Below are 26737 nucleotides of genomic sequence, written 5' to 3'. Positions count from 1 at the left end.
GAATGAGGTGTCTCGGGATCTCATGTATCGGATGCAAGTTGCAACTGAGACATCCCGACGTTTTGCACCGACACAGATTGGCATCTATTTCCTATGGCAGTAGATGGCCAGCATAGAGTCTATCTTTTCCTCTCTCATCTTTTGCAGACCTGGTGAACGTCAGCGTCCAGCTCTCATTCCCGCTCCGTTACTTTCTTTTGTAGGTCATCACTCCTCAATTATTATCCTTTGCTCCACATGAACAGCTCTATCGAAGCGAAACGGAAACTGCTTAAGTACCTGGAAGACATAATACAATAAACGTAATTCATTGTTAGCTTGCAACATTTACCACTGTTTCCGTAACCTTCCAAATAACGTAGAAAGACTGCTGTTTCGTAAATTCCAAGTACACTTAAACTCTAATTCGTCACGACATGGATTGTTCTTTAAAACGGGTAGGTACTTTTGCAGCAACTAGCAAGATTTCCGAACAAATTCGTGGTTTCACTGCCAAATCTTTTGACACAATATTGTTTTTCGCCAAAGTTTTGGGAATCTAAATCCATCATACACGAAAGACATATTTATCGATATTCACATCCAATCCATATTTGGCATGTCCACTTTTTGATTGGTTCAAACCTAATAAGTCGGATTACGGCGCCAAATATGTTTGTCTTTTATTGCTCCTTTATTTGGACAAGATTTATGTATTAATAGGTACTTAATCTAATTTTGTTTTTGTTTCCCGTCAGCAACATGGTGTTTAATTAAATCTTACAAGTTTGTGTTCTTCTAGTGAACTAGTTATCTTTGTATTTCAATGCGTGCAGCGAATTCGACAACAGAACGTTTTAATTTAAAACTTGCGTGATTAGTTTGCTCTATGCAGCATTTATTTCATTAAGATTTATTGTTCGTGGTTGAGTAACTGAGTATGTTTCATTACTTACATAAAAATTTATTGTCCAAATCTTGGACTACAAATTTTGATGGGTAGTATTGTTTAAATTAGAGAAATATTTTTTTTATGTCATTTATGTCTACCTACACGTCTATAGGAACTTTCTTAGTAAATATATACTTAACAATGTTTTAATGTATTTATTATTAAAATTTGGTAATAAACATTTCAAAAAGTAATAATTCTTATTGATATTTCATCGGATTTCTCATCTGTGATTTCATTATTTCATTTAATAATAGATATATGTATTGAAAGTTTCTTACAAGTCATAAATTCATCTAAAACGGTGACGTAATTGGTTTAAATTTAAATAATAGAACACCATTATAAAGTTGAATTCAAAAATCAAAATCTTGTTAGTTCCAAACTCCAATCAAACTCTTATCAATCCACTTATTAAAATTACCCACTGTTGGATGTCTCTTCGTGCAGTATCTCAGTAGGTACCTATTCTTCACGATCAGCTCTTTACAAAAAAAAGACTAATTAATATAAAACTAACATCTTCTTCTCTTTCTTGAAGATCTTTGAAGAAGGAACATACCGAAAACGTATCCGTAACCCTAATGGTATATGGATTTAAAAAACTGCAATAGTCTTCCTCTATTAGTCTGCTTCCTTCTTAGACTGCATCATCACAGTTTAATAGAGTCATGCGCCAATTTTGTAATCGAATAAAATAGGCCCTAAGTAAGTCACCAATTCTGTTTGTGACTACTAAAATAATAATTGGTCTTAATTCTAAACTCCATGACGCTCCCTGCAGAAAATGATAGAATAAGATTTAGAGCCTGTTTCACAACCTCCAGTAAACTTTATTTAACGGGTAAAGACATTTTGACAGATTCCCAATACAAAAACTTCAAATTCATTTGTAAGAAAAGTTTATCTGGAGGTGTTGAAACAGGCCCTTAGACTGTCAATTGAGGTTAGTTTAAAAATTCTGCAGTCCAACAGAACACAGCACAATGGCAATGTATTCTTGTAACAGGTGATAATATTCTTGTTACAGAGAGATGAAGAGAAAGCCGGCTTGATAGCAGAACTAACTGCGCAGAACTCGCGCCTCACTGTGCAGTTGAAAGAGTCGTCAGCTACGGAGGCCCAACTCCTGGCCCAGCTGGAGGGACTGAAGGACCAGTGCTCGATCAGGAAGACCAGCTTGCAGGTACAACAATAGCTATAGTTTATCTATGCATAAAATTTAAATTAGTACATCATCATCATTGCACATGGGTCTCTTGTAGGGACTTCTTCACGGTCTTGCACCGCCCGAATCCAACGGCTACCTGCGATTCGTTAGATGTCTCTGTTCGATAAATGGATTCGAGATATGGTCGCTAACTATATGGGCCTCATAAGAAAGCTCAGAGTCAAAGCGGGCGATGGAGAAAGCTATGCTTGGAACACAGTTTGGAAACCTCCAAGCATAGTTCTCTCATAGGTATTCTCTAAATTGCAACGATATTCCGGTGTCATGCTGCCTAAGCATGCACGTATTGAAAATCCAAGCTTATCCTTTGCGCAAATTGTTTTACTTAGTTCTATTACTTACTAATTATATTCATACTTATGTATTATAAAATAAACTGTTTTCTCGCAGGACCATGTACAAAGTTTGGAGTCCCTGAAAGCGGAGCTGGCGCTCATGAGTGATAAGAGGTCCGACTTAGAGCGAAGACTGGGCACTTCCCTCCGCGATAAAGATAGCATAATGCAACAGCTTGATGAAGCTAACGACAGAATTTCTGCACTGGAAAGACAATTGAAAGAACAGGTGAGTCAAATTAAAAGTATCCGCTAGTTCCACCTAGGTTTACACATAAATAATTTTTTGAAATACTTCACCGACGCGACCTGGCTAAACTCAGGAGAAATCGGGGACGAAGAGAAGACATGAGTGGGTATTACCGGACCATACAACACCTACTGCACACAGAGGTGAGCCTTTCGTCCACAGGCCTCCTGTAGGGACATTCCAGTGTCCATCCCCGGATGGACAAGAACATCCCCTCCAATGTAGACAACGGTCCTGGAAATGACTAACGACCACTACAGTTGAGACCTCAAGCTATGCAGGCACGTCTTAGTCGACATAGAACTGCTGACGAAATGATCTGCTCTGTGCTCTATAACTGGTCAAGGAGGCCTCAAGGTACACACCCCTGATCAGAAAATCGAATCAAATCGGACAAGACCTAATACGCTACATCATGGCTGATATGGACATTGTTAAAACCATACCTCAGAAGAATTGGCCAAATTGTCATGGTCTTTGATTACGATCGTGCCGTTTTTATACCGCGTTTTGGAAAACTGTAAATACACCGTAATGCCTCGCACCATTAAAATGCGCGGCATTCTAGACTCTTATACATTAGTCTAACCTGTTACAATCCGTTATAGTTATTTTATTGCTAACTCACTTGACGTGTTGATTCTGTATATACAAAATGAATAAAAAGCGGATATATTGGATGTGATGTGGCCGATTTATATTCAAGTAGACTACAACAACCTAATCAATCTAAAAAAACAGAACGGAAGGTGAATTCTATAGGTCTATAGAATTTTGCATTGTGAACATTGTCTTTTTACAGTTTGTTGAACCGTTATTATTGACCGTAATCGTAAATCATTCGAAAATAAAAAACCTATACCTAGGTATTTAGCTAAAATCATTCGTCAACCTTAGCAAAAGCTCCAGACATAACAATACAATAGTATAAATCAATTAATATTTACTGTTTATGTAGCTCGTTGTATATGTAAATTATATGATAGTATAGTACCTACATCTATACTAATATTTATATTAAAAAGTTTGTAAGTTTGTTTGTCGGGGTAATCTCTGGAACTACTGAACTGATTTTGAAAATTCTTTCACCAGTAAAAAACTACATTATCCTTGAGTGACAAGCTATATTTTATTTAAAAATAAGAGGAATTGCGAAGTCGGGGCGGGTCGCTAGTCACACTATAATATTGTAAAGGCGAAAGTTTGTGTGTATGTGTGTAAGTGTGTTGTTTGTTACTCTTTCACACAAAAACGACTGGACGGATTTGGCTGTTTGGAATAGAGATAGATTATACCTACATAGGCTATTTTTATCCCGGAAAATCAAAGACTCCTCACGGGATTTTAAAAACGTAAATCCACGCGGATGAAGTCGCGAGCATCAGCTAGTCAGTACCCTTATTATAAATGCGATAGTGTGTTTGTTTGTTGGTTTGTTGGTTTATTGGTTTGTTGGTTTGTCTTTCAATCACGTCGCAACGGTGCAACGGATTGACTTGATTTTTTGCATGGGTATAGATCAAGACCTGGAGAGTGACATAGGCTACTTTTTATCCCGGAAAATCAAAGAGTTCCCACGGGATTTTTGAAAACCTAATTCCACGCGGGCGAAGTCGTGGGCATCAGCTAGTAGTTTATAAAGAAGATACAAATAATGATACCTATTGATTTATAATGAAAAGTTTTATTACAAAACTAACGCTTCAGTTTTACTAAAGTAGTTTTAATGATTCTTGAAGAAATACATTGTGGCTAATTCCGTTGTACACAATCTCTAAACTAAACTAAAATAACACATCTAAATCTATTGCTATCCCTTTCATAATGTTGCTTGCTGTTAGTTTAGTTTACTTTAGAGATTTTGTACAAGAGAATCGGCCCCATCACCTACTTTAGCATTACAAAATTAGCTAATACAAATAAACCGACAAGAAGTATAAATACATACTCGATGAGCGAAACCTAAATTGCCGTATATTTTATTAACCGCAATCATTTGTAGATAAGATAACAGATGATATGATATTATATAGATAAGATTTACAACAGAGGACTGCATAAAGAAATATATCACACTAGCTGATGTCCACGACTTCGTTCGCGTGGATTTAGGTTTTTAAAACCCCATGAAAACTCTTTGATTTTCCGAGATCAAAAGACGTAGCCTATGTCACTCTCCAGGTCTTATAAATCATGGCGATTCATTCCGTTGCGGCGTGACTGAAGGACAAAGCAATAAACCAATAAACAAACACACTCTCGCATTTATAATATGGGTATTGATAACAGGTATATCTTTCCTTCAGGAACACTTATATCAAAACACCCTCAAAGAGCTGGAACGTCTGCAAAGATCCCATGACACTCTCGCTGAACGCGTTGGGGCTCCAGACGCTACCGATGCTACTGACACAGCGCGATCCTTACACGCAGAAATGGAAACAGAACCGGAGGAAGACGACAACAACTGGTTGAGGAGTGAGGCCATTCAAGTCTTCAAGCAGCTCAGAACACTTGCTTTACAACTGAATACGGGACACGATGACGATTCAGGTATGAGCTTTCTATTACAAAAACTACTTACTTACAAAGTACACAAAGCTAATCAGTACTGTGTTGCTGAAAAATTATAGATATAGGTACACTTTATAAGAAAGAATTTAGGTTATTTTTAGGCATTTTTATTAATATGATTCCGTACTCCGTACTAAAACAAGGGCCGTAGACAAGTTTACAAGTTTCGCGCAGTCCGCCTATCCGTCTGTCTGTATGTCTGTATGTCTGATGATGAAATAAAGCTAAAAAGCAGATAAAGAAACCCATTACCGCTTTACAGCATATTTCAATAACACCTCGAGATATGGAAAGCGAATGCTGGAAGAACATTTTGGTTTTTCTCCTCGACTAATCACTATGATGTTTGTGTTTGAAAAAAATTACTGTTTACGAAATAATGACCGTCAACGTTTTTAGCAACAAGAACATTACCTACTAAGGAACCTTACCTAATGCGGGTTCTGACTTCTGACAAGCATCTGAGCAACTTTATACGAGTAGCTTTAGGACTTTTTACGTTGAGAGTCAATGGCGGATAAGCTTGAAAGCCTCCAACCAAAGATGCAGAAAATATGTAATCAAGAAATATTTGGATAGGAAATAGAAACCCAGCTTGATAGTATTGAATAATAGGAGTACTAGAAGACACACGTTTATAGGTACCTCACTTTCACGCAAGATGCAGATTGCAGATGCAAATCTTGAACATTTGCAAGTATAATGTTTTGTATTATAATGATTTGTGTGAAATTGAAAGTAGCTAATAATTTCAACTAAAAATGCTGCACGGTTTGAGGTAGGTACCTACTAAGTATTTACCATGCAGATTTTTGCTTGAGTCAATCATTTTGACCTTTTACAAAGTTTGCTTGATGCTTGAGTCAAGCATTTACGTGCTTGATGCGTGATTGATGCGATTTTATATTTTTTGCTTGACGACGTTCGAACAGTGTTCGATGTACATGACAAAATGCCGTTTGTTTGATCAAGCCGCTTGACGGGCTTTCCATGAGTCTAGGTCAACGGGAAGTACCCTATAGGTTTTCTTGATAGACACGACGGACAGACGGACATACAAACAGATAGACAACGAAGTGATCCTATAAGGGCTCCTTTTTTCTTTTTGAAGTACGGAACCCTAAAAATGGAGTCTCGCTATAGATAATTTAATAAAGATTCAATATACCTAGCTTAATTATTATATTATAATACTAGCTGATGCCCGCGATTTCAACCGCGTGGATTTTGAAATGGCGGCTGACGTGGCTCCAGTTCCAATTTTGCCCACCTGAACAGATTAGTTTGTGGCACTGAAATATCATAATGTCAATATAAATAATGTACAGTGTTCGACGTGGTAGTAGTCTCATACAATTTAAGTTTAATAATACCTAATTTATTGTGGGAGTATACTATAGTTGCTCGTTGTAGCTCACAGACCACTAGAAGTCTGTGTAGGGGTTGTAGCTACATCACGCGAATGAATCGATACGCGGTCGTACTTAACACGCATAGAATGAACTAGTTTCTAGTTATTAACTGCGTCGGTTTTACCGCTTTATGCTGTCGTCTGTCGTATTGATAAAAAATAGTCTCACGATGATAATTCGTCTCAAACGTCCATAGCGGTATATTGTCGAGCTGATACCAAACGAACATTGTGCTTTAGGCATCGATGTACACTACAGCTTCTAGTGAGTTTAGAGACTAGAATGTGGCATACGTCAGGGGGGCTAATTTCTCCGGACCTGTTCAATCTTTACGTTGATGACCATGCAGGCAGGCTGATTCGTTAACTCAGTATCTAACACTGAATGATAGCTACCGAGCTCATTTGACATTGGTTGGTTCCTTGACTGATATTAAAATAATTTTTCGTAGAAAACCTTCAATGGATTGAAAATTTACGTCAAATGAGCTCGGTGGCTATCATTCTGTGTTAGACACTGAATCGTGCACTAGTAAAATCATCATCAACTCATCGCCGGCTCACTACTGAGTACGGGTGTCGTCTCAGAATGAGAAAGGGTCTGGCTATAGTTTCCACGCTGGCTAAGTGCGGATTGGCAGACTTCACACACCTGTGAGAATAGATTATAATATAGAACTCTCAAACGTGCAGATTTCCTCACGATGTTTTCCTTCACCGATAAACCATTTTTGATTGCCAGTCCTATTTGATTGCTTAAAATGCACATAACTCCGAAAAGTTAAAGGTGCGTGCCCGGATCGAACCCCCGACATCTTAACCACTAGGCCATCACGGGGTTTTTTGCAAATCTAGTAGATATACTAATTCCATATCGATGTACGATGTAGAAATATTTGAGCAGACTGTACCTACCTACTCGCTTGCCCGCTTAGTCGACGCTAAAGTAGGTATGTAATATGAGATGGCAATCGGGGTATGAAGCGGGGGGATGCCCCGCACACCCGAACGTCACCCGCGCTCGCCCGCACCGGGTTAACGCGGGGTCTATGCGGGTGTGCGGGATGTTCCTCAATAGCTCAACGGTTAAAAGAGTGGACTGAAATCCGAAAGGTCGGTAGTTCAAACACCACCCGTTGGCCGTTGCGCTATTGTCGTGCCCTACTTCTAGGACAAGCTTTAAGCTTAGTTGGAGGGAAAAAGAGGAATATTAGTCTCGACATGTCTCGTAGGTATTTCTAAATTCTAATCTGAAAAATAGCTGTCGTTTCTGTAAAAATATTCGGTATTTTTAGTTTATCTAATTTGAACGTATATCAACTGACAAGATAATAGAAAAAATGAAATTTCATTCAGTTATACAACAATGCAAAACATTGAATAGCGATGACATGTCGTTCCGGAGGTTGGTTCGCCTCATCACGAATTTTACTCACGATTTTGATTATCAACTAGTTTCGAAATCTGTTTTTTACTGTGAAGCTATCAGAGTTTGTGTGACGTCACTTTATCTGCTAGAATATAACAATAGTCCGCGTCAAGTTGAGATGGCAATCGGGGTATGAGGCGGGGGGACGCCCCGCACACCTGTGTCACCCGCGCTTGCCTGCGTCTGGTTAGCGCGGGGGCTGTGCGAGGCGTTCCCTCCCCGATTGCCATTTCAATCTGTCGCCTACTATAGTTGATACACGTGGGCCGTGACTTCATACACTTACCTAGATTTTGAATTTCCAAAATATCCGTGGGGTGGGAATTCTTGGATTTCCCGCGATAAAAAGTGTCCTATGTCCGTGTCTCCAGGGTACCTGTCCTGTCTCCTGTTGAGCCATGACAAGGCACCTATAACAGACAGACCAAGACACAGACAGATACATAGACAGACACACTGTCCCATTTATAATATTACCTAGTATGGGATCTATGTAATTTTGTAACGCTTTGTGGCAATACTTCGTGAGGACACGTAGGTACGGTATCTATATGTGTATTTATATATCTATGTAGTCTTATGTATGTCTATTATATTTTATCTGTATGTATTAGTGTATTAATAATATATATTTCATATTCTTATTATATGGTTTAGTTTATTTACATATTGGTATTTAGGTTTATTTTACACCACCTCCCATTGTCCATTTGTTAGTTTTTTCCCTAGCGTTAAGGTTGTCTGGAAGAGATCGCTATTTAGCGATAAGACTGCCTTTTTGTTCCTACTTATTAAGATTTCTTTTTGTAACCTGTCATTTGTGTTTCTGTGGTGCAATAAAGTATATACATACATACATACATAGGTACCTACACGTCGTATTCGTGAAATCGTGACGCGCCGTGCCAACCTCCAAATGAGCAACATGTCATTGCGAACTATTTACTGTTTCGTAAAAATCGATACCTATACCAAATAAACAAAAAAATCATGTACTTAAGTAGGTATCATGATCACCATCATCATCATCCGGTTCCCTGTGACTCGTATGATGTCGTCCGTCCACCTAGTGGGGGGTCTTCCAATTCTGCGCCTTTCGGTGCGAGGTCGCCACTCCAGCACCTTGAGACCCCCGACGTCTATCGGTTTTCCAAACTATGTGCCCTGTCCATTGCCACTTCAGCTTCGCAACCCGTTTAGCTATGTAGGTTACTCTAGTTCTCCTATGGATCTCCTCATTTCTGATGTGATCTTGTAGAGAAACTCTCAAGAACTTCGGAACGGCATTCCGAACCAGTGGTAAATTAAAACTTCCTGACTATTCATAATTAATAGTTGTAAAAAGTTTACATGAATGAAAAACATTCTATTCTATTTAAGCATAGCTTTGTCCATGGCCCGCTGGGTGACTGAACTTTTTATGAGGCCCGTAGTTAGCAACTATATCTCGGATCCATATATTATGTCATAAGTATGCTCTTATTTCTTTGCCGAAATATGAAATAATGTCTGCCTGCTAAATAGAAAGATTTTTACTGAAATATTTTACAATAATGGGTAGATACAGGATGTAGAGTTGGGAGGTAATTGCCGCTATAAAAACCTTTGGTTTTTTCAGTAAAATGTTCATTTCAAGCGTTCTTTGTGCTACGCGGAGCCTAGCACGCTCAGTTACGAAAAACCAAGTGATTTTGTATCGCTAAATATACTTAATTGAATTGAATTGAATTGATAATATTGTGATCAATGAAGTGAATATTCACGAAATTTATCAAGTACCTAATTTAAATCATAGTATCATTTTATTGATAACTAAATACCTAACAGCCAATGACATAAAGAAGTCATTGCTAACAGCAGACTCTATTCGATTTGGCGTATTTATAATAAGTTAAAAAGTGGAAGAACTTTAAATGTTCTGATCAGGGGGCACGGTAGTGCCCCCGCCAAGACGAGCCAAACTAAAGGACGGGGTAATCTTTACCCAAAGGCAATAATTAAAGACATTTCAATAAAAAAATACGGTGTTAAATCCGTGCATGTAATAGCGTGCTGTAATACCACAGACAGACATAAGCGGCAAATAACATTACAATCTTTCTAGCCACGTCGTGTCAGGGGTTTAAATGTAGCTCGGTTTATTATTACAACAGATGGCAGACGAAACCACTGGTAAAAGCTACTCTGTAAACAATCTTTCGTAATCCGCTCGCATCTGTAACATAATATGATTTACTCAACTGCAACTCATAAAAACTTCTACACGACATTTGCGTTACGCTGTAGACACAGAAATTATAATAGTAGGTAGGTAGGTATGCTGTAGACCGGTAATTGTAACATTCTAACGATTCTAACAATACAAGTACTATATAAGACTACTTATTTCGGTACAGAAATTCTATAATGATTTCATTATTATAAATTAAGTATACGAGTACGTATCTAATTTGTTTATTTTCGCTCTCAGTAGCATTCTGATTTTACATTTTCCCTAAATTCCTAAAGCGGTGTAGACATCCGCTAAGAATGATTTTTTAAAATTCAACCCTTACGGGCGTTTGTGCACTCATCCGTACAGTGTGACAAGGCTATCTTGGCGCGTGGCGAAAATCAAAACTAACGTTGCCGTCAAGTGTCCCCTTTGTTCTTATTTGCATATTCTAGGCCTTCGTTCTCCAACAGCGCCCTCCTGTCAATGTCATTCAAGTAACAAGAGAGCCTTGTCGTAGGTAGGTACTGTATTGGGTTCGTATCCGTGATTCTTCGAAGTGGCCGTCATACAAATACGTACTCATTCGATTTGTATTTTAGGGAATCCGTGATTTCACAGATGAGAGCACAAACGCCTCTTTTTTAGGATTTAGGAAACGATTAGGGGGTAAAATAGGGCTTTGCAACTTGCATAGTCCACGCGGATGATGTCGCGAGCATAAGCTAGTTACTCAATAAAGAAATTCATTTATCTAATAAATAATTTTATTCAATTGCAGAATATCTAATTTCTTGAAATAAATATGCACTTAACAAAAAAAATTGCTTGCATAAAATAAGTTTCTAAATAACTAAGTATCTAGCACATTATCATCATTCATCAGCATGATTTTGTAATGAAATAGTAATTAAAATGAAATAATGTTTATTTAGCTTGTAACACTATACAAGTGAAGAGTACATATTATATTTGTTAAGCTGAATATAAATAAATTTGAATATCCGTTTGGTAACATATTTTTATACTTACTGTTATAGGTACTAAACATGTGGCCAACATTGTGAAATATTTCGAAACGCTTGCAAATAAGCACGTTTGTAAATATTACGAGTAGGTATGTACCTACCTATGTGCAGAAATGCATACACATAATGTATTTGTTCCAAGCACGATTAGATACTTAGTACGAACATGAGAATTGCCAATGGATGTAATTAGGCACTTTGTTTTTCCTTCATCCATCCATCAGTCATTACAAAAATCATCTTTTTCGAAATCATCAGTACCCTAAATCAGTACCTATATTATATCAGTACATATGGGAGTCCCTACAAGAGACCTATATCCAGGACATGTACCTATCGATTGACGAAGATGTATCTAAATCTTTAAGCAATAACCAGTATACTTTATATCTATACCAAGCTCTGGACTATCAAATTCTTATCTAAGCCACAACAGCTGTCCTCTGAACCAAATATCGCCACATAATAAGGGCCTTGCGGTATACCATCTTAGTATGATATCCAACACTTGACACTAGTGTAGAAAGTTACCTTCGGACACTCGTTAATGTATTGTTTTACTAGCAGATTCGATTTTGTTAGTTCGTCAATATATTCTTAGCACTTCTTCCATTCGAAAAGATATTTTATGGGGGGCTTAAGTTTTTTATCTATAATAGATTTGAAAGTAACATTTTCAGTAGAACTGTACTATACACACACACATATAGTGAAACTACATAAGTATTCTCTTTTAATCCTTATTTAGTACTTTTATTTCATGAGCGGTAGCTAGTTGTTTTTCGTTAAAACTCGATATATAATAGAGAAAGAGCCAGCTAGACTTCGTGGCAATCACCTGCCAGAGGTCCTTAAAGTTTAAAAGTTTAAGGATGTCTGGCAGGGGGTTGCCACGATACTAAGTGTCTGGAAATGCATGGCGTGATTTCTAATAATAGTATTATAAGAAGATAATATAAAAAATTACACTTTATACACCTAATTAATTAATACCTGTTAGATATCTCCCAAGACCACCATGATCCAACCAAACTTTATAGTCGCTGACCGTTCCTCCCTGTGTTGGAGACAATACGCAGAGAAACTTTCAGCTTTTATAAAATAACGAAGGTCTGGCACTTGCTGGCTCTTAGTCCATAAGTAATTGAGTCATGCTTCTAAGGCGACGAAGCCGCAAAATGGGGCATAAACGTAGCCTTTATTACAAGGTTCATCTAATCTTATTATGAAAAGATTGTCTAACAAAGAAACGGCGTTAAATAAATAGTTAATCTGCTATTAAACAGTTAACCCACATTTTTATTTATGAACAATCCGGTCTGGTTTCTCTTCATAAAAATGCCTAAGCTTTGCGTCACTAAATGTTCCTGCAACTTGACAGAGAATTTATACGATGGCGATGGTCCGGGGCGTATCTCTATCTCACTATCTAAGTACACTATCAGTGAAAACATTTTCAGAATCGGATCGTTAGTTCTGGAGATTGTTCCGTACATTTATAAACTCGCAAACTAATTTATAATATTACTAGATGGTGCCCGCAATTTCGTCCGCGTGGGTTTAGGTTTTTAAAAATCACGTGGGTACTTTGATTTTCCGGGATAAAAAGTAGTCTAGGTCCTTCCCCGGGATGCAAGCTATTTCTGTGCCAAATATCATCAAAATCAGTTGCACGGATGAGCCGTGAAAAGCTAGCAGACGGACAGACAGACATGCAGACACACTTTCGCATTTATAATATTAGTAGGTATGGAGGTATGAATTATAGAGATATCTACAATAATATAAGTAACGGAATCTATAGGCTTTCACAGACCTACTTTTATTTATACATATTTCTCTCTTTTGCAGGTCTCCATTCAGATCTATCGCTAACTTCTTTGGACGGCGACGAGGGTGAGACTCTTCGTCGTGGAGCTCTAGCAGCCGCATGTGCAGATGCTGTAGCTGCCTACGCCCAACTAGAAGGTTCCAGAGTTCGAGACTCCATTGCCGCGCATGCGCGACGTGCGTTGGAGAGGGAGAGACAGATTGATGAGAAGAACGAGATCATTGCGGATCTATCTTCTAAGGTAGGTGTAACGACTTCTACTTGTAGTTTGTAGTACAAGTAGACAGGAAACAGAACCACCATGTTTGCTCGTAGGTATCATTTTACTCAAAGGTGCGTTGGACCTCCCTGGCACAGTGGTAAGCGCTGTGGTTTTTTTTAGTGGGAGGTCCCGGGTTCGATTCCTGGCAGGGATTTGAAATTTTATAATTTCTAAATTTCTGGTCTGGTCTGGTGGGAGGTTTCGGCCGTAGCTAGTTACCATCCTACCGACAAAGCCGTGCCGCCAAGCGATTTAGCGTTTCGGTACGATGCCGTGTAGAAACCAAAGGGGCATGGGATTTTTAAAAAAACTGCCATACCCCTTCCAGGTTACCCCGCTTCCATCTTAGACTGCATCGTCACTTACCACCCTTACCACATGATGATGATAACTATCTCTCAACCGAGAAGAACAAGACAAAAATGGCAGTGCTCTTCTCAGTTAAAACGCATAGTAACTTAACTACCAATCAATAACAGTTTGATCCGAAAGATCAAAAAATCAATTTCTCTCGATCGAGTCGCAAACGCTGGTATTGCTATGAACAATAGTGTGTGTTGACACCAAATAAGTAGAGGGTTGCCACTTTTATAAAAAATAATTTGTCGGGTTATATCCAATAAGTCTTGACATCCTCTCTATTGTTATATTTTCCATTTAGTTGAGCTGGGACCTTATATAATGTAAAAGCTCCCGAATTCTAGTTACGACTAACGATAGATCCAATTACTTCCTGTATTACTACCCTGCTAGTATTCGGCTACACCAAGTTAGAGGTGCATACCGCCAAAAAGTTTTGATTTGCTACACATGAATCTCAATAGTTCACTGGCTATTGATATACAGACAGAACGCTAGCAAAAACCTAGAAAAATAAAAAAAATATTGTTTCAATTCAAAGTGGGTGCGACCATAACGCTAGAAAACACTTAGCGATATTGTTATAACTACCGAAACACAATCCATTAATACTAATATCCATTTACCTCATTTTGTAGTTTTAGTGATTTAGTATTTTTCAAACCCGCAATGTATAACGTGCAAAACACGGCTCAATGCCCCGCCTACGACACGGCATTGACTCCGAGTGGCCTACTTACGCAACGTTCGTTGACCTATAGCGTCACTCAGATGTTTTATTTGCACTATGTCGTAAACTTTCACAAAATTATAGGATTTTTTGTATTTTTTTCGCGTTTTTTTTTTGTGGTCTCATTTCAGTAATCATCAGTACTATCACCTGTCTTCATTTTTACCAGCGTTCTGGTTACACTGTAGATAAGCAAACATGGTCCAATTTTGACACCCCTGCTAACACCGGTTACTTTATTGTTTTCGGTACAGTTTTGATGGAGAAAATAACACGTTCATTACTTCGTTAGAATTAACATCAATGTTGTTGGATTTTTTTATTGAATATATTAGAGTAAAACTTAAAGCTATCCTTATCTAATTACTGTACAAATCATGTCCGCGTGGAATGGTGCCAAGAGTACTGGTTGCATTTCCGCGCTGGACAGCAAGGCAAAGGCAAAGGACTTTGCGCAAAAAATGAGGCAGTCCTTCTGCCATCAGACGAGGCTTTTAATCTCGGTGAAATGTCTTGTAATTTTTTTAGCACTGAGAATTAATATTAGGTAGCATTAGCACTATTTTTGCAAATGATGACTAACATCATCCTACTTACCCGCCTACGATTGTTAAAAATTCACAAATCCGGTTATCTTGATCCATATATGCGTTTCTATTGACCTTACCCATGGAACGAGCACAATACAACTACTTATGTAGTTTATTCTGATTTTATATGGCTTTTGTGTGGGAATTTAATGTTCTGATAACTTTGTGACTGGCTCCATTTAGTATGTATGTAGGTAGACTATATTTTCTGTATGGATAGGGACGTACAAAAAATCGCCAATTAGATCCAACCTTACATACATATTTTGGTAGTTGTCGCCTTTAGTTGAGGTGTCTTATTGAGGAGAAAAATGACAACTAATCATATCACACTATACAATCGTCAATCATACCACGGGGCCAACGTGTCAATGCACGTTACCTAGTATAAGTTTGAGTGAAGTAGAGGAATCCAAATGGAAAAGTTGTGCTACCCTGATGAATGAATGATTGGCTATCCCAATCCATTCTGGGATGTTCCTAAACCACAATTTTCTTCTACCCACGCTTCTATTTCCCGCAATTTCTCCCATCATGATGGCCCGAAGGAGACGATACCAATCTTGTGAGAATATGTCTCTGATAACTGACCTTTTCGCGTTAAATGGTTAAAATTAATTTGATCCCTTGTTGAAGGCATCTATTTACAAATTACTATATCATTATGTATCTACTAATATTATTATTTTGATGATCATTACTATACCACTTCACGTCGCAAACAACGTTTAATAAAATTTTAATACTAACCTTTTGTTTGATATAGAAAAGCTTATAGTCGAATTGAGAACCTCCCCCTTTTTTGAAGTCGGTTAAAAATATTCAAGAATTGACTTAGAAGGCTAGTTTAAAAATAAAAATGAAACTTTAAATGTAGATATAACTACTTAGTTGATTTTAGGCTGGCAGAGGAAATTGTTTGCTACCATTGTGAGACAAAAGGTTTGCGTGTCGAGTGTCGAGCAGGTCACGGACTGGCCGGATCAGCCGGGTGCAACGACCAGGCCATTCACAGTCACACCATGAGGTTTAGCGGAAATGACCCAGCAATATAAAATAGCCTTGCACCGATGAAAATAAACATTATACGTATCGCTACATATTGAAGTTTATACCACAATACTTATTTATACGTCCATGCTTCCATACTAATATCTAAATTGTATAAAAGAAAAAGGTTACAGACTGATCTATCAACGCACAGCTCACACTACTGGACGGATCGAGTTGTTTAGCATGCAGATAGCTATTATGACGTATAGACATAAGCTAAGAAATCATTGTTGAAAATTCAACCCCTAAAAGGGTAAAATAGGGGTTTGAAATTTGTGTAGTCCACGAGGATGAAGTCGCGGGCATAAGCTAGTGTATATGCGAAGGTGTGTCTGTCTATCAGCAACATTTTCTGGATCACGGCCCATCCGTTTCACCGATTTGACGAAATTTGGTACAGAGATAGCTTGCACGGGGACGCAGGTACATAGGCTTTTGGTTCTGTGAAAGGAGAATTAAAACCTAAATAATCCACGCTGACAAAGACGCGGACATCGTCTAGCTAGCGCCTTCTTAATTGAATAAGCAAGTAAATTAAGTCTACTATACTTATTTAAGACTAGCTGACCCGGCGAACTTCGTTCCGCCTAACAGTCGATTCATTTTTTTTTTTTTTTAATATCAATTCACTATCAGAAATTCTCAAATCCCCACGATTTAGGAGTTCAGTACCTTGCAGCATCAGGATTGAGGAGTTGGAATCCGAAGTTTAATTATGTAGCCTATGCTTGGTACCTAAAATAATTTTGCACCATCCGCAGTTCCTGAAGCATCATAGTTTAGGAGTGCTGTACCCTACATCGTCAGGGTTGAGGAGCTGGGACTTGAAGTCTGAGAATAAAGTCGTTGCTTGGTACCTACAATGTGAATTCACTATGAACACTTCCTGAATCTTGATAACTTAGGCGGGCAGTAACCCTGCTGCATCAGGATTAAGGAGTTGGATCCAGATTTTTTTATGCAACCAGCACGAAAACTTCTTCTGCTAATTTAAAAAAAAAATTGCAAATCGGTCCAGAAACCTCGAAAAAATCGATGTAGAAAAAAGAACCACCTCCTTTTTGACAGTCGGTTAAAAACCGATGACCTTGAACTACTTACGGAACAATCTTTAAAATATCCCCTTTCTAACAAAAAAGAATGAATGAAATCGGACTACGCCTTAATGAATTACAACTCAGTATACATTTTAACTTTCATCCCCTCTCCTAAGGGAACTATGTTGAATTTCGGGATAAAAAGTATCCTATGTTCTTCCTCATAGTATGACCTCAAATCGTACCAAGTTACATTGGAATCCATTCAGTAGTTTCAGCGTGATGCGCGGCCGTGATACAGACAGACAGAGAGACAGACAGACAGACAGACAGACAGACAGACAGACAGACAGACAGACAGACAGACAGACAGACAGACAGACAGACAGACAAAAATGAAAAAATTACAGTTTTGGGTTCAGTATCGATTATAGAGTGCCCTCACAAAAATGTACAGAATTGGACCGGTTACAGTTTTATTATAAGTATTGATTGCATTAGTTTTATGAATATTTTAATTGTAATGCATTCTTGCAATAAAATTTAATAGGTAGGTACCTACTTAACGTGGGAAGTGGCACATTAGTAGCATAATAATCACATAAGGTTTTTATTTTAACGACTTTTTTATTGTATTGAAAACGGTGCAATGTAATATCTAGATCTTAGTGTGATAGTTTATACTTACCCCAGATAGCTACCTACCGGCAATTTTTTTTATCATTAGGTACTTATTAAAAAAGTACTTAAATACCTAGTATCAAAGCTACGCTATTTATAAACGTTTAAACTTAATGATTTATTTATTTATTATCAAGAATCAATAAAAATCTTAGCATAAAGGATTACCATTTTCTTAACGTGGTTCTAAACCTGTAAAGTGTTCATTTTATTTCTCCTCTTAGGTACTTATCAAGATAATTTATTTTGATTTGCTTAGACATGGAAGTATTTCTGCCGCATAATCGAGTTGTTTTTGCCAGTAGTGTGGTGTGATTTAATCAGCGGAAATGCATACATCGCGACGTGGGAGCTCGGGGAAATCGTTTGAATTTCTGAGGAATGCGTAAAAGAAGAACTTTCACGGACCATTTCCTCCTAAAGAAACTCTTCTTAAAGTTTTAAGGAATGCATTGAATTTGAGATTAATTTATTAGATAACGTAGAATATCGTCGAAGTTTTTAAGAAGGTTTTTAGGGTTCCGTACCTCAAAAGGAAAAACGGAACCCTTATAGGATCACTTCGTTGAAACCTAGAGGGTACTTCCCATCGACCTAGAATCATGAAATTTGGCAGGTAGGTAGGTCTTATAGCACACTTAAGGGGAAAAATTTTGAAACCGCGAATTTGTGGTTATACCACAAGAAAAAAAATGTGTTCAAGAACAAATAATTAGTACTTTCAACTTTCAAAGTAAGATTACTATACCAAGTGGGGTATCATTTCAAAGGGCTTTACCTATACATTCTAAAACACATTTTTATTTATTTTTATGCTAAATAGTTTTTTATTTATCGTACAAAATGTCGACAAAATACGACTGCACCTAGTACGGAACCCTCGGGGCGCAAATCTGACTCGCACTTGGCCGGTTTTTTAAGTATAATTCGTAAAAAATTATTACTCACTCGCCATTATAACTTTATGTATCAAATTAACGATTTTAGTCCTTATTTTAAAGTTGATCCGTACTTTTGACAGTTGACCGATAGAGTCAAAATGGCGCGTGTGAAGTCATTTTGTGCCACCGGACTATATACTTGTTGATTTGGCCTGAGTAGGTAAATAAGCTCTAATACTCAAGCACTAACTGGGTAGACAAGATCTTAGCCTACGTCACTCTCTAGGTCAACTACCCATGCCTAAAAAGTTAAAAACACGTCGATCAATTACTCCGTTGTGACATGGACAAACTAATAAACTAACAAACCAACACACTTTCGCATTTATAACAATAATTGGATAGTGATTTCATGAAAATGAAAATGATTTCACCCGTTTGTTCTACTTCCAGTTATCAGTAGCAGAAGTGGAACTCCGCGCGGCTGCAGAAGAAAGAGACAAACTGCTGAACGACGCTAACTACAGCAGCCTGCAGAACGATGATGCTGTCACTAAGGCCAGGCAAGAGAGGGATGAAGCTATCGAGAGAAAGAAGACAGTAGAGGTGAGATTTTGCTCTCTTTTTCATCGTGTAGGTACCTACAATACAAATCATATATTTACAATCCGCGCTACGGAAGTTAAAAAAGTGAACTGATAGGTTTGGAATCCATGTCTGTGAGTTTGGATCACTTGGATACGAACAGCAGAAGACGGATATGGGCGGCGGGCGCGCTTACCTGAAGTTGGAAAGCAGAAAGTTTGAAGCTTGCGTCGCAATTTTCTTGGCTAGACGTGGTCCACTTAATATGAATACTCCTTACCATTGATGTTGGAAGGCCACCCCCTCACCTTCTTATTAATAGGTAGTCTTTATGGATCACCTATAATATTGTCATACCTCTAGATCAAAACTGTTGATCAAAGTTGCCGTTTGATGACGACTACTCAATCTTCTCATTTTTCTATCCCGAGAGTCTTACCCAATTATTATTATTTATTATACCCAACAATTATTATTATTTATTTACGTTTAACCACTTGTGTTAGTTAACCAATGAGACTACAATCTCTAAACTAATCTGAAAATGCACGTCTAAATCTATTGTTATCCCTTTCATAATATCGCTTGCGGAAAAGGAGAGCACTAAAAGATACAAGAGAGTCGGCCCCATTGGCTACCTAATCTTCATACCGATCATCATGAATGCTAATGGACATAATTTTCTTTTTCATAACAAAAATTTAAATTTTTTCGCATGGTATTTTCTAGGTGGCCCTGGCGAAGACGAGGGTGGAGCTGATGCAAGCTAACAGCCAGCTTTACGAAGCAGTGCGACAGAAGATCGACCTTGGACAGCAACTGGAGCAATGGCAGGTATGTAAAGGATACATTCTGATACCCTGAGTTATAGTATAATTGAGAACTCTCACTGTGCCTTATTCTACCGAATCTTATTCTTCTCTTCAGGGTATGATTTCAGCTGTTTCTGCGCTGTTCTAAACAATGATCTGGTGTTCTTTGCAAAAGCGTTGGTGAAAGTTGCTGAGCCTCGATATCCTTCTGCAAACAGGCATTTTTCTGCCTGTTTCGAATGCTTTTAGTTTCTTAGACATGGCTTCCAGAAGCGTCCAAGCTGTAGATCAAAATTTCGACTATTATAGTTAATTGAAATTAATGGATATCCTACCTATTTTAATGCTAACCAAAAGAAGTAAGAACCTACCTACCGTAAAACAAGTGAACAAAGATAGGTACAAAATTACCAATCGAATTTAATTTCCTATTCCAGATGGACATGCAGGAATTGATCGATGAGCAAATGAAGCGTAAGCTGACCACCCAGGAGAAGAGGAGGAAGCTGCCCGAACCGCCTGCCCCAACAAGGACCTCCAGGATCCTAGGATTTTTTCAACGGTGATCTGCTGTACCCAACTCTTGGTGCATCTCTCTCCGGCCATAAACAAAAACACCGCCACCATTTTATATCTATTTATTATTAAACATCACGACGAAAACATTTTCCCCGCTGCGTTGAGCGTCTTTACGCCATTGTACAAAGATAATCTATCATCTGTGGCCCTCGTAGCCGCCATCTTGTCGACGGACGCGTTCGCATTCATCACGTTCGTAAGTTATAGCGTAATTTTATTTTTAAAACCTTGTGATGTTTATACATTTGCAGTGATAGTTAGTGTCTTAATTAGATTGTTTATAGTAAGTGTACGTTTAATAATTATAAACGTATTACTGAGTTTTAGGTGAATTACGAGATTGTAGGTTATCATAACTGCACTTGGCTGAATTCAATCTTTGGGCATTCCGTACAAAAATAGTTTAAGAAAAATATCATTCCTTACTTTTAGTAAAATATTATTTCAGAGCGGATATGGTAGGTACAACAGATTAAATAAAAATCCAGGAGTTATACCTTATACTAGGTTAGTGTCCAATTTAGTGAACGAATCAAAATACGATTACCGAAATATAGTTTTTAATAGATCATACTCGCTCGCCGTTCCATCATCTAAAATCAAGCAACCTAACAATGCTAACTTTATCTCATTTTGTATAGATTTTATATTGTAACCAAATAACCAATAGGTACTTACAACGAGAATGGGAGAATAATAAAAACATAACAACAAAAGGTTAAAAAAATATCATTTCATATTTGGCCGCGATTACACTGCAAGTTTTACTAACGTAAGCTTACGTAATTAATTGACAAAATATTATTTAAAAGTGGGTAGGTACTATGGTAAATGACACTTATAAGAGTATTAACATTAGTAAATTTGTTGTATCATGTAGGTACATACTTAGGTGTACTTACGTGAGTAAAACTTACAGGTGTAATTGCGGCCTTTGAAACAAGCCGATATTCATTCAATTTTGAAATGTATTCTACACCAAAGTTACGTCTTCATTTTATTTATCTTGGTCTCATTTTTATTTTGGCCACTCTTCTTTCTTTAAACATTGTCATAGTTATTTCATATTTTTTTGGGTTTCTTTTGAATATTTGATATTTTACCATTAGCTATTTTTCGAATCCTGGAATTATTTTAGTGTGTGAATCTGAGGGATATTTTACATTTTACTGTATGTATCCTGGGAATATATTTTACAGATACTACTGTGTGAATCAACGGGACGTTTTATGTTTTACTACGTGAATCCTGTCCAGGGGACAATACTAATATAATAAAAAAATTATATTTTATTCCTGTTTTAAATCCTAGGGATATTTTGCTTGTTTCTATGTTTAATTCCAATGAATATTTTACGTAGGTACTACCTACCTACTATGTGAACCACAGGGGTATTTTACATTTTACTGTATGAATTCCTGTTAATATTTTAAACTTTAACTAAGTACTTACCTATATTTTAAAAAATGACTTAATTGAGAATATTAAAAATATTATTTGTCATTTTAAAAACACGTCATCTTCAGCATAATAATATAAATGTTTACTTGTAAATAACACTTTTGCCGTTTTACAACGATCTACTTCATTGCCTAATGTTTCACATGAAGGGAGATTCATCGGTACACTTATTAGTGTTAACTTAGATAAGCTGTAAGCATGAACACCTCTATAGTGCGTGGCAGGTCGAGATGGCAATCGAAGTATGACGCCTCGTACACCCGCGCTATCCCGCACCGGGTTAGCGCGGGTGCTGTACGGGTGTGCGGGGCGTCCTCACCCCGATTGCTATCTCGACCTGTCGTGTACTATACTTATACCCTGTTCATCGAAACGAGCTAATAGAGAGAGAGAGAGAAGTAAAAAATCACACGTCATCGGTCGCCGATAACGCACTCAGGGCACGTTCACATTGTGACCAAAATTTCAATCTTATCTGTCTCATACGATGCGAATGTCGTATCTTTTGGTGCTTCTTACTTTTGTTCTACGTCCATGCTTTTATTCTACGTCTTTGTATACTATTTTACGTTGAACTGGCTTGCTCATTGGACTGTATTCTGTTTTCTTCGTAACTTGGCGTGTTTTTCGGACTATTATTATATTGTTGACCTGCATTCCTAAGTTCCGATGTTTTATTTATTATGACTTACAATAACTTACTTATACAAATAAAATATATCATTATTAATTTTATCTTGATACGAAAACCCGCTGACCAATCACGGACATAATGCGTCCTTGTCAGTTTTATACAAATTACAATCGTGCAAGAGAGAGCGCCCTATGTTAGCTCGACTCCTTGAATAAGGTTTACATTAATTAGCCATATTATTCACAGTAAATTAACTTAGTATGTAACGATCTGCTGCAATTCTAGATTTATACAATAGGAATAAATATTAACTGTCTACAATCTAATAAGTATATTAATATGTTATACAACAATCAATTGAAAATTTTATCACTAAGAACTAATTATCAATGTGAACTTAAACAGTTGAAATAAATGCCTTTATTCAGTGCCTTGAAACATTAAAAGTATTGTTTTATCGATTTAGATATTTATTGTAATTCTTAGGTAGGTACCTACAAACATTATCATAATAAAGAAGTGCAATATGAAAACAATCAGACACATTATAACTACTTTATTTAATTGAATGTTAAAAAAATAGCCCTGTTTCTTATAAGTTAACAGTGCTCCTACTTAATTACCTATGTACCTATGTATTTTTATAGCGGCAAATGACGTCACTAAAACATTGTCTATTGAATATTAACTAAATAAATACACTAAAACATTATCTACTGAAACAAGATGGCGAGGTTTTCTAAAGTCAATGTTAAATACGCTCTTTATACCTAGCAAACGGCACTGTTATCTAAAGATAGCCTAACTATTCTTAGGAAATAAGCCACCCGAATATTCACGATGGTATATTTTTCTCGTAGGTTGACAACTTGAAACCATATTAAAATTATTAGGTAAATCTGTCCCTACCTTAAGAAGACAGATAAGACTACGAATTTGTTAAACACCGTAAAATAGTAAAAATCAATTGTTTCGCTCTGTTTCTGTGCAATGCAAAAATGTAAGTGTGCGATACATTGATTTTTGATACGTGGTTAAAATAAGTTGGCTTATTTTGTCTTAAAGTGTAGGTACTTACCTAATGGGTGTAGGTGAATTTATTTTGGGGAGGGGGGGGGGGGGGGGAAGAATATGGTGAGTATAAAAAGTACCTACCTATATCGGAAAACAAATTGACTTTTACTAAAGCGAAACTAGGAGTAATAAACGGCTTGCTTAATTTTAAAAGTATTTTAATTTGATGCATAAGTAAATTTAGAGATTATTTTTAATTTAAGACTGAATGAGATTATGCGTTGTAATCTTCGATTGCAATTCTAAAAGTACCAATTTTCCTCTAAAGTCCGCAGCAACTCCTATGAGTACTAGTACCTATTTATTTTGTCGCAGATAGTTTGTATAATCGGAGATGGAATGTACCAATATCAGCTGTTTGACAAAACAATTAGTTGTTTTGCACTACAGCTTACAGCTACAGTAAAGTAATTTCAACGACTTTCAACGTTCAGACGATTTTACATAATTATCTGCCTACTGAACTTTAACACGTACCTAGGTACCTACTTAATTTGCAATTGTTATTATATCGGTACCTTCATTCAAGGGAACATCTAAATAAATTCACGAGAAGATATATAAAATATGTAGGTATTAAAGTTTAATAGAATTATGTCTGACCCCTATATACTTCCTTTTTTGCAGGTTTTTGAAGATAGGTTCTGAATGAACCTACATTTCAATAATTATTTTACTTAGTTTCCATTAGTTTATTCCATTAGATAATCTAATTTTGCAGATTAATGACAATTAAAATAGTAATTCTAAGGCCACAATTACACCTGAAAGTTTTACTCATTTAAGTAGCTTACATGATTAATAAATAAATTTGCTGTCAATTAATTAAGTACCTAAGTTACTTACGTGAGTAAATCTTACAGGTGAAAACGCGGCCTAACTAAGCACAAATATTGTTTTCTATGGCATATTAATACGTCAATCATTCCACATATAGTTCTTGGTTTATTTTATTATTATTATGCATAATTTTATTATCATGCAATTTATTTACAAATGATTCGTTAGTTTAAATTTAGTAGTTTTCATTATGTAGTTTGCCTAAACCACTTCCTTAATATATATTTTTTTACAAGTGCTAACATGTATCAGAATAAAAATAAATAAATAAAGTAATTTTTTTTTAATAACCTTTTATATCATTTTTATATTCATAAAATAAACCATGAATTGCTCTAAATCAATAAAATTAATTAACAGCCTAACAGATACAATACCTATGTAAGCATGTCATAAGTGTACTTAAATATTGTAATAATTTTATTTTATTTTTAAGTTTTAACTAATGATGACTAGTTCGTAGTTTGAATATCAGTAAATAATAATTACGTGGAAATTATTAATGAAATAAATAAAGCAAGAATTCTTTTTTAGTGTTTCTTTTACCTTTATGGCCGGTTCACGGTTATGGGTAATTCCAGTGGACTGGACTGGAATGGATGAAAGTCTTCAGTCGTCGACGTTACTTCAAACAAGTGACAAAGGAGAATTATTATAAAATTATTCACTACCCAATGGGCAATATAAATGCGAAAGTGTGTTGGTTTGTCCTTCAATAACGCCGCAACGGAGCAACAGCATGATTTTCATGGATGTAGTTAAATTCCTGAGAGTGACTTATATGCTACTTTTTATCTCGGAAAATCAGAGTTCCCACGGGATTTTAAAAACCTAAATCCACGCGGATGAGGTGGATTATTATGCTGGAGGTAGGATTAAGTGTACCTAGAGTCGTAGAACTCTTACTACCATGTTTGTCAAAATGTAGAGGCTTCAGTAGAGTCTGCAGGTAATCAAAATGTAACTCGTATTTCTTATTTCAGAGTGTCATGTCGACCCCTTTCCATTAATCGAGCGTAGCGAGACCAAGGATAATTAATCTATGAGTTGGGTCTTCTTGGGATAATCCCTCCGCATATGACTCGATTAAGAGTAGGAGATTTCAACGTAACGATAATCACATGTAGAGAGTGAAATCAGATGAGGCATAAAGTGCTATCCAAGGCACGGCTTTCACGAGTATCAACTACTTACACTAGCGGCACGCTATGATGGCCGGTTTGACACATTACAATAGTGATGTGGAATGTCAATTTATTCTCGAACAAAAAACAATTAAGTTTTGTTTTTGTACCTGATTAAATAGGTTTAATAAAACAAAAATGTATATGTTTATTTAATTTATTTGAACGAACTGAATATTTGAACGAAAATGAATATACATACTTTATATGCACACAAGAAACATATGAATACAAAAGATACCGAAAAAGGTGCCACAAAAGGCCATAATTAATCAGATTCGTCCATACTACTATTTTCACTGTCGTCACTGCTATCATCACATACATTAATAATTATATGTTCGTTTTCTATAATATTATCTATTTTCACATCTCTTTCATAATCTTCCCTTATTAATTTAACAGTTCTATTCACAACCTTTTCCCAGTCTCCTTTAGTCACATGTTCACAAGCTTCTTCTAATAATTTTAGCATTTTTTTTGTGGTAAATGGGGGTTCTGTATTGTGTCTTGCAGCATATCCCTTAATTTGAGCCCACACCAACTCAATCGCATTATACTCACAATGGTAAGGCGGTAACCGTATAACTCTGTGCCCATGTTCTAATGCTATTTCGTCAATGACGTATCGGATCTTGGTTGGTTTGTTTTCTTTTAAAAGACGTACTAATTCCGCTTTTAACATATTCATGTTTGCATCTACGCCATTTTTACGAAGCCATGCGACGATATCAGCTTTCTT

The 26737-nt window shown here is 36.8% G+C and overlaps 1 protein-coding gene across 1 annotated transcript in view; it reads left to right on the top strand.

The window, feature by feature from the left end:
* LOC117984968 (bicaudal D-related protein homolog) overlaps positions 1–25339 on the top strand; it is a 79055-nt gene extending 53716 nt beyond the window's left edge. The window contains exons 3-9 of the mRNA XM_034971644.2: positions 1962–2117; positions 2553–2726; positions 5054–5300; positions 13253–13473; positions 19280–19432; positions 20141–20245; positions 20661–25339. Coding sequence (XP_034827535.1) covers positions 1962–2117; positions 2553–2726; positions 5054–5300; positions 13253–13473; positions 19280–19432; positions 20141–20245; positions 20661–20789 — 1185 coding nt within the window. The 3' untranslated portion in view covers positions 20790–25339. The remainder of the gene's footprint in view (positions 1–1961; positions 2118–2552; positions 2727–5053; positions 5301–13252; positions 13474–19279; positions 19433–20140; positions 20246–20660) is intronic.
* Positions 25340–26737: the final 1398 nt, after the last annotated feature.

The sequence above is a fragment of the Maniola hyperantus genome, chromosome 9 (assembly GCF_902806685.2).
Source record: "Maniola hyperantus chromosome 9, iAphHyp1.2, whole genome shotgun sequence".
Lineage (NCBI taxonomy): Eukaryota > Metazoa > Arthropoda > Insecta > Lepidoptera > Nymphalidae > Maniola > Maniola hyperantus.
Note: the sequence above shows the minus strand (reverse complement) of the source record. Positions and strands in the feature narration are given on the sequence as shown.